Source organism: Microtus ochrogaster, unplaced genomic scaffold, assembly GCF_000317375.1.
Source record: "Microtus ochrogaster isolate Prairie Vole_2 unplaced genomic scaffold, MicOch1.0 UNK1, whole genome shotgun sequence".
In the NCBI taxonomy this organism is placed as follows: domain Eukaryota; kingdom Metazoa; phylum Chordata; class Mammalia; order Rodentia; family Cricetidae; genus Microtus; species Microtus ochrogaster.
In genome coordinates, this window is record NW_004949099.1 from 1,891,940 (window position 1) to 1,900,366 (window position 8,427).

Sequence of the window (8,427 nt, forward strand, 5' to 3'; positions counted from 1 at the left end):
GGGGAGGGGGAGAAGGGTGGGAGGAGGGGGAGGGAAATGGGAGGCTGGGAGGAGGCAGAAATTTGTTTTTTTTTCCTTTTTCAATAAAAAAAAATGTCAAAAAAAAATAGAGTCTTGCCCCAGCAATACCACTTTTGAGTATATAAACAAAGGATGCTCAACTGTGCCAAAAGGACATGTGCTCAACTATGTTCATAGCATCATTGTTTGTCATAGCCAGACCTGGAAACAACCTAAATGCCCTCGGCCAAAGAATGGATAACGAAAATGTGGTACATTTACACAATGTAGTACTACACAGCAGAAAAAAATAATGACATCTTGAAATTTACAGGAAAATAGATGGATCTAGAAAACATTTTGAGTGAGGTAACCCAGACACAGAAAGACAATTATCATATGTACTCACTCATAAGTGGTTTTTAAACATAAAGCAAAAAAAACCAGCCTATAAATCACAATCCCAGAGAACCTAGACAAAAATGAGGACCCTAAGAGAGACATACATGGATCTAATCTACATGGGAAGTAGAAAAAGACAAGATCTCCTGAGTAAATTGGGAGCATGGGGACCTTGGGAGAGGGTTGAAGGGAAGGGGGGAGGCAGAGAGGGGAGCAGAGAAAAATGTAGAGCTCAATAAAAATCAATTATTTTGATGTCCACATTTTGATGATCAGTGGAAGGATATTTGGTTTCTATTTTTTGACTAGTATACCCTATACATTCATTTATTGACCTTGGCGTAGATATAAGTTTCTGGTTGTCTTATGTATACATCTAAAAAAGAAGTCATGCATCTCTCTGGTGTCTCTCAGCTTGTCAGCACATCAGGACAGGCCCCACAGTGGTACAGTTCCCTCCTTGGTAGAGAGAAACAACTTCTGCCCTCCTGCTGTTAGTACATGAGATTGAGGTTTGGGGCCATGAAATATGCCCTCCCACGAAATAAGGATCCTATTCTTCAACAAGCTAAACCTCTAAACTTAGGGGAGCCCTCTATAAGTGTCATATTCTAAATCACCCTAAATTTTGTTTCCTTTAAAAATATTTAAGCATTGTGGAGTGGTGGTACACACCTTTACTCCCAGCACTTGGGATGCAGAGGCAGGAGGAGCTCTGAGTTCAAGGCCAGCCTGGTCAACAGAGTGAGTTCCAGGATAGCCAGGACTGTTCCACAAAGTAACCCTGTCTCAAAAAATCAAGAAAAAAGAACTGTTAATGCATTATTATGTGTGCGCACCATGGCATGACAATGCATGGAGATCAGTGGACAACATTGTTCCTTTTGCCTTTATGTGAGTTCTGTGGGTTTTACTGGGGCACTAGGAGTGCACAGAAAATGCCCATATTACTAGGCACCTTACCATCCCAATCCCAAATTCCCCCTTCCCTCTAGGACATCTAGGTCTGCCTGTTCTCGGTGTCTAGAGGACACGGAATCTGCCCTTGACTTTGAAACCCCTGCTCCATACAGAGGAACTGTATCTGAGTTCCATGGCTTCACTTTGAATGTGACAAAGTCAACCTACCTGCTCTGGTAACTCTCCCACAGTTGCCTCAAGCCGTGTTCTGCCAAGCCTTCCAGAATAAAAAGGTGGATCTTTCCATCCAGCAGATGGAAGCCAGTGAGCACATCTAGGCACTGCTGCTCTTGGATCTTCACACGCACCTTGAAGGCCGACAGGATCTGCTGGATGTTCTGGATGGGGTGACTGTCCAAGTCCAGGGCTTTGGCATTGATCATGGTGATGTCCTGCAGAAGGTTCTGTAGGAGGACCAGCTTCTTGGTATTGAACACAAAAATGATGCGGCCGAACTGGGTCCCCATGAAGTCAAGCTCAGGAGCTGTGAGCCAAGCACTCAGGGGCACGGCAATGTCCACTCGGAGCTTGAGTAGGGAGTTGGCCTCCAGGTAGTTGCCTGTGGGCATTGAGCTATGCTGGAGGACATCCATGGGGGCCCGGAACCCTACAAACTTCTTGTTCCTGCTCTCCTGGCTTCGGCCAGCAGACTTTGGCTCACAGTTATGGATGGGGACAACCAGGTTCAAGTATTTATGACCAAGGAGGAGGTCAGCAAAACTGACCCGGGCAACCCCATAAGGGTCCCATATCTTGTTCTGGGACTCAAAGGGGTTATTCTTGGTGTCTTTGGAAGAGATGAAAGCTTGAAGATTGAAGTATGAATCCACAGGGTCCTCTCCAAACAGGGTAGGTTTCCGGGTATACTCCTCTGACTTCCGGTCCCTGTCATGGACTTCAACCACCATAGGGGGCCCTTCGAGGTACTCCCTCAGGTCACTAGGGTGCATGGCCCCAAGGAAGATGACATTAATATCCTGGAAAAATATATGAGTCCCATGGGGTTCCCCCTTGGTCTCATGAACTGGAGTATTGTGGAACTGGTATCTGCAGTACACAGGGGTGCACAGCCTCTACAAGAAAGCAGGAAAATGATGTTACACTCCACCCGTGTGCCCAGCCACCACAAGAGAGCAGGGCCGCAGGGTGCACTCCACCCGTGTGCCCAGCCTCCACAAGAGAGCAGCGGCAGCAGGGAACAGTCCACCTGTGTGCCCAGACTCCACAAGAGAGCAGGGGCAGCAGGAAACAGTCCACCTGTGTGCCCAGACTCCACAAGAGAGCAGGGGCAGCAGGGAACACTCCACTTGTGTGCAGGTGAATTGGATTTTCAGCTTGACTCTAGTCAAAAACATTTTATAATAAAACAGTGAAAAATGCCAGTATTCTCCAAAGACTCAGACAAGACCCAGAGTCTTATAACACTCAAAAAATCTCTAAGACACAATGCAGAATTACACAACACACAAAAAGCCAAGAAAGAAGATTGACAGAAGCCAACTCTAAGATGACTCAGGTTGGAAATGTGAGGGTTTCAAGTCTGCTGTTATGGCCACACCACAAGAAGTAACCATGGCCTCTCTTCAGAGCGTCTGTAAAGGTCACCTGCCTTGGCCGAAAGTACAATGAAGAAACAACAGAAACCAAGCAAGTGATTAAAATTTCACTGGATAGTCTTAAAAACAAAATGGAGACAGCAAAGGAGAAAGAGGTGAACTTAAAGAGAGAGCACAGAACTACGAAAGACAGACAAAGAAAAGGAAAGAATTCTGTGAGACAATTGCAATAATATTTGTACTACGGGAGTCCTGGGAAGAGAGCAGAAAAGACACAGAAAGCTATCAAAAGGGAGAATGCACGGACATTGCCTCGCTTTGGAAAAGGCATAATCTCACAGGCTCAAGACACTCAGTCCACCAATCAGGCTTAACTCAAAAAGCCCACATCCAGACACATCCTCACTTAACTGTTTTACTCTATTTATTTCCTTTCAAAAGGAGGGGCAAGAACATCTTAAAAGCAGCAAGGAAAAGGCCTGTCACACCAGGAGACGAGCCGTCATGGAGGGCAAGAAGAGAGGCAAGAACATCTTAAAAGCAGCAAGGAAAAGGCCTGTCACACCAGGAGACGAGCTGTCATGGAGGGCAAGAAGAGAGGCTAAAAGACGAAATCATCAGCTTAGAATACTAAACCACTGTGGATGCACCCCAGGCATGATGTGAAATGGATACTTGTTCAAGGAGAAGAAAACTAGGACAATCTGTTCCTAGTAGCCGTGCTTTAAAAGATTACTAGTGTAGCTTCAGCCTGTAAGACGTCCCAGCAAATACAAAGATGGAGGATGGGAACCTGGTGCTGAGTACAAAGCCCCAGCATGAGGCAGGGGTAGACATTTCAACTGGCATAGAAAGGCTTGTGGGTGTGGCGATTTCTCAGAAAATTAGGAAGTAATCTACCTTAAGATCCAGCAATACCCAAAGGAAGCTCATTCTTATCACAAGGACATGTGTTCAACTATGTTCATAGCAGCATTATTTGTAATAGCCAGAACCCGGAGACAACCTAAATGCCCCTCAACCAAAGAATGAATGAAGAAAATGTACATTTACACAATGGAGTACTACTCAGCAGAAAAAAGAAAAAGAATGGCATCTTGAAATTTGCAAGCAAATGGATGGATCTCTAAAAAAACATATTAAGTGAGGAAACCCAGACCCAGAAAGACAAATATCATATGTACTCACTCATAAGTCACTCTTAGACATAAAACAAAGAAAAACCAGCCTACAGTTCACAATCCCAGAGAACCTAGACAACAAAGAGGACCCTAAGAGACATACATGGATCGACATAGGAAGGAGAAGAAGACAAGATCTCCTGAGTAAATTGGGAGCATGGGGGTCACGGAAGAGGGTGAAAAGGAAAAGGGGAGGCAAAGAGGGAATCGGAGAAAAATGTATAGCACAATAAAACCAATAAAAAAGATTTTCACTAAAAAATATCATCAAAAATGAGGAAGAAAGAAAGACCTGTGGTTTTCATGCTCTATTTCAGTGAAAATTATTTTTTAAACTCAGTCTGACAATTTTATATAAACAGATTTCAAAATAAATGTATAATGTATGTGGATTTATTTTTAGAAGAATATTTATATACGTGAATTTACTCACACTAGGATACATCATGTGTTAATTTTCCATTGCCATGATAAAACCTCATGAGTAAGGCAACTTCTAGAAGGGATGATTAGAGGAACAGGAGCCCAGCGTTATCATGACAGACAGGGAAGCTTGGCATCAGGCAGCATGGTGACAGAAACAGCAAGCTGGGAGCTCACATATAAACCGTAAACAGGAAGCAGGAAAGGTGAACTGGGAATGGCGTGGGGTCTTTGGACTCTCAAAGCCCACCCACAGCGATGTACTTCCTCCATGTCTCTCAAGCCTCCTCCAGCAGAAACCCCAGCAGAAACCAAGCACTGTACTGCCTGAGACTAGGGGAGGCATTCATCCAAATCACTACACATATAGTTTCACAAGGCAAAAAGAAGATCCTACAAGCTTTGAGGAAAGTAACAATGTCTTCAAAACACTGAGCATTGATTTTTTTAACCAGTAAGTCCCAAATGCGTTGGCTAGTTGTTTTTACTTTGATTGGTTGTTTTAGTTCTGTTTCTTTTGGGTTCGGTCAATTTGACACAAACTGAGGCCATCTGGGGAAGTGGAAGATCAGCTGAGGAATTTCTTCTATCAGATTGGCCTGTGGACAAGACCGTGATTGGTGTGGGAGGACCCAATCTAAGCCTATTCTGGGTGGTCCTGTGTTATCCAAGAAAGCAGGCTGAGACCTCCTGGTCTACATAGAGAGTTCTAGGACAGCCAGGGCGACACAGAAAGACCCTGTATCAAACATAATAAACGAAAAGAAAACAATAAAGGAATCGGGCTGAGCAAGGCATGGAGAACAAGTCAGCAAGCAGTGTTCCTCTGTGGCCTCTGCTTCGGTTCCTGCCTCCAGGTTCCTGTTTGAGCTCCTTCCCAGGTTTCCCTTGATGATGGACTCTAAACCATAAGATGTAATAAACCCTCCTCATCCCCAGATTGGATTTACTCAGTGTTTTATCACGGCACTAGAAAGCAAACTAAGACACCAGCCAGTTTTCCAAGTATGAGAATATGAAATACAGATATTTGTAGAACATGAAATAATGTGGGGGGAGGGAATATCTACCAAAAGATGCATTTCAGCAAAACCAAAGAGCAAATAGAAGAACAGGAAAGCAGTCCTGGAAATAGTGATCCAGAGAAGGAGGAGGGGACTCCTAGGACTCAGAGCCTGGAGGGTTTACAGCTACAAGTACACATCAGGGTGCTGCTGTGACGGGGAAGCCCACACATTGCTGAGCAGGCCAGCCATCTCCATTTGCAGCACACTTGGGGAGAAGTGAAAGCCCTCAGGTTTGGTGGCTCCTACTCCCAAGAACCTCGTCTCTTTCATGTCTCCCGACAGAATCCGAAATGGGAAGCTGTGAGTGATATTTCTCACAGTGAGCACCTGAAAGAGCAGATGACACACAGTAGCCACCTGGATGGGATAAGGAGGTGCTCTTAATGGGGATTCATTCTTACCTCCAGGTCATGAATGGATACAGGCTGGGTGGGAAGGCAGGAAGCAGACCTGATCTTTATGGTCAGGGGGTTCAAGTCTTGCTTTTGCTCTTCAGTCATGATAGGAACCTCTGTTTTTAAAGTCAAAAAGCAATCTAAAATGTTGGCAGACTTCTCACTGCCCCGGCTGATGACCGTTTGCCAGCCTAGAAGGAAACATACACAGCTTTAGCCCACAACAGTTAGAAGCAGGTTCTCGTCAGAAACCTGACAAGAGCTGATGGAAAATTCACAACTACAAGGGGAGCTGGCATCTTCGGTACAGGAAGGTACTCTGCAGGCTACCAGAAGAGAAACACAAACACCAACCCAGCCTCAAAACCTTTGATTTACAATGGTGGTCTACCTGTAAGATATGCTAATGCATAGTGGCACAAAGCTTGGAGAAGTAACCAACCAACCCCTGGTTTAAGGTACACTCCGTGAGATGGATCCTATACTTAGTGCTACTTGGGTGGCCAAGAACCTGAGACTAGATAACCCGGGGCGAGGATAAGACAAAATACCATTATTCTGGCACTATTGGCAGGAGACACAACATTCCATTAAACTGGAAGCTCAGACACCACCCTTACACCCCCGCCAAAGCCACTTTGGGCCTCTAATGGCCTTAAGCCAGCAGGCTAAGAAAGAAATAACAGTGTTAGGAAGTGTACTGATCCAGATCACCACGGGAAAACTGGATTGCTTCTCCACAGTGGAGGTCAGAAAGATTATGTCTGGAGTGCAGATCTTTTAGGGCTACCATGCCCTGTGATGAGACATGGGGATGGGAAATGGGAAACCAAAACAACCTAATCCAGGCAGAATAACAAGGGGTACAGACAAGACCCTTCAGGAATGAAGGTATGGGTCATTCTTCCAGGAAAACAGCTAAGACCTGCTGAGGTGTTTGCTGAGGGTGGAGGAATGGGTAGCAGAAAAAGGTAGTTATAAATACCAGCTGGGGCCACACGACCAGTGGCAGAAAAGAGGATTATAAAGGGCATGCATTGCGTGAGAATTGTCTGTATTCTGTCAATCATGTTTTAAATAAGTGCTGATTGGCCAGGCAGGAAGTATAGGTGGGAAAACCAAACAGGAAGTAGAAATGATGCAAGGAGAACAGGAGAATTCTGGGAAGGAGGAAGCTGATTCTTCCCACTCCTGCCCAAACCACTGAAGCAGCAGGATGTGATCTGCCCCACCGGATAAAGGTACTGAGCCACATGGCTAACATAGATCAGAAAAATGGCTTAATCAAGATGTGAGAGTTAGCCAGTGAGAGGCTAGAGGTAATGGGGCAATCAGCTTTATAACTTATAGAGATCTCTGTGTGATTTTTCAGGGGGCTTGCTGGCTGTGGGGTACCGAGCAGGACAGAAAACCCCAACAAACAAACAAGCCAGCCCTCATGTTACAATGCATGTATTTTGTAAAGAATGTGCTTGTATAGCTCTGATGTGGGCTCCTTCTGTATGCTGTGAATACCATTGATTAATAAATTGTCAAAAAAATTTAAAAAATAATAAAAGAAAAAAATAGATTGTCTTAGGCCTGCACAAGGAATAGAGGTAGGTAGGGAAAACTAAACTGAATTCTGGGAGAAAGAAAGTGGAGTGGTGAGGCACCATAGAGTCACCAAAGGAGAAAACAAGCCTCATGGTAAAATATAAAATAATATAAATGGGTTAACCAAAGATAAAAGAGCTAGCTAGCAATGTGCTTAAGTGATTGGCCAAGCAGTGATTTAAATAATATAGTTTCTGTGTGATTATTTCGGAAGTCTGGGCAGCCGGGAAATGAACAAGCAGCCTCATACAACACAGATATTTGTGTTTTCTTCCCTTGATTTCATTATCATGCAATGTAACATCAATTAAGATGATATCATATTTAAGTTTGAGATACTAAAAGAATGTCCCTCAAGAGACATTGCCATCTATTTTAAATTTATAATGTGTTTTCAGTTGTACATGGGATAGTTATATCATGTTAGGAAAATGATCTGATTAAATATATAATGCATTTGTAGTTGTACATATGATAGTTACATCATATTAGGTATAATTATGGTTAAATATATAACTTGTTTACAATTGTACACAGAACAGTTTTGTGATGTTTGACATAATTATGACTTAGTTATTGCTTTTATCTGGAAATTAAGCATGACATAAAGAGATATAATTGTGTTTCAAGTTGACAAGGGGCAGACTTGTGTTATGGAATAATCTTTTTGTACAGTGTGAAGATGATTTTCCCAAGGCACCTTCTGATTGATTTAATAAAAGAACTGACTGGAGGTAGGTAGGCAGAAGGTATAGGCAGATATCAAAACACAGAGAATGCTGGGGGAAGAAGAAGAAGAAGAAGAAGAAGAAGAAGAAGAAGAAGAGGAGGAGGAGGAGGAGGAGGG

General features: G+C 43.7%; 1 protein-coding gene across 1 annotated transcript in view; it reads right to left on the reverse strand.

Annotated features, from left to right (window-relative positions):
• Nucleotides 1-8,427, reverse strand: part of Kiaa1257 (KIAA1257 ortholog) — a 65,564-nt gene that overhangs the window by 34,787 nt on the left and 22,350 nt on the right. The window contains exons 8-9 of the mRNA XM_026788283.1: nucleotides 5,991-6,175; nucleotides 1,531-2,435 (exon numbers count right to left, since the gene is read on the reverse strand). Coding sequence (XP_026644084.1) covers nucleotides 1,531-2,435; nucleotides 5,991-6,175 — 1,090 coding nt within the window. The remainder of the gene's footprint in view (nucleotides 1-1,530; nucleotides 2,436-5,990; nucleotides 6,176-8,427) is intronic.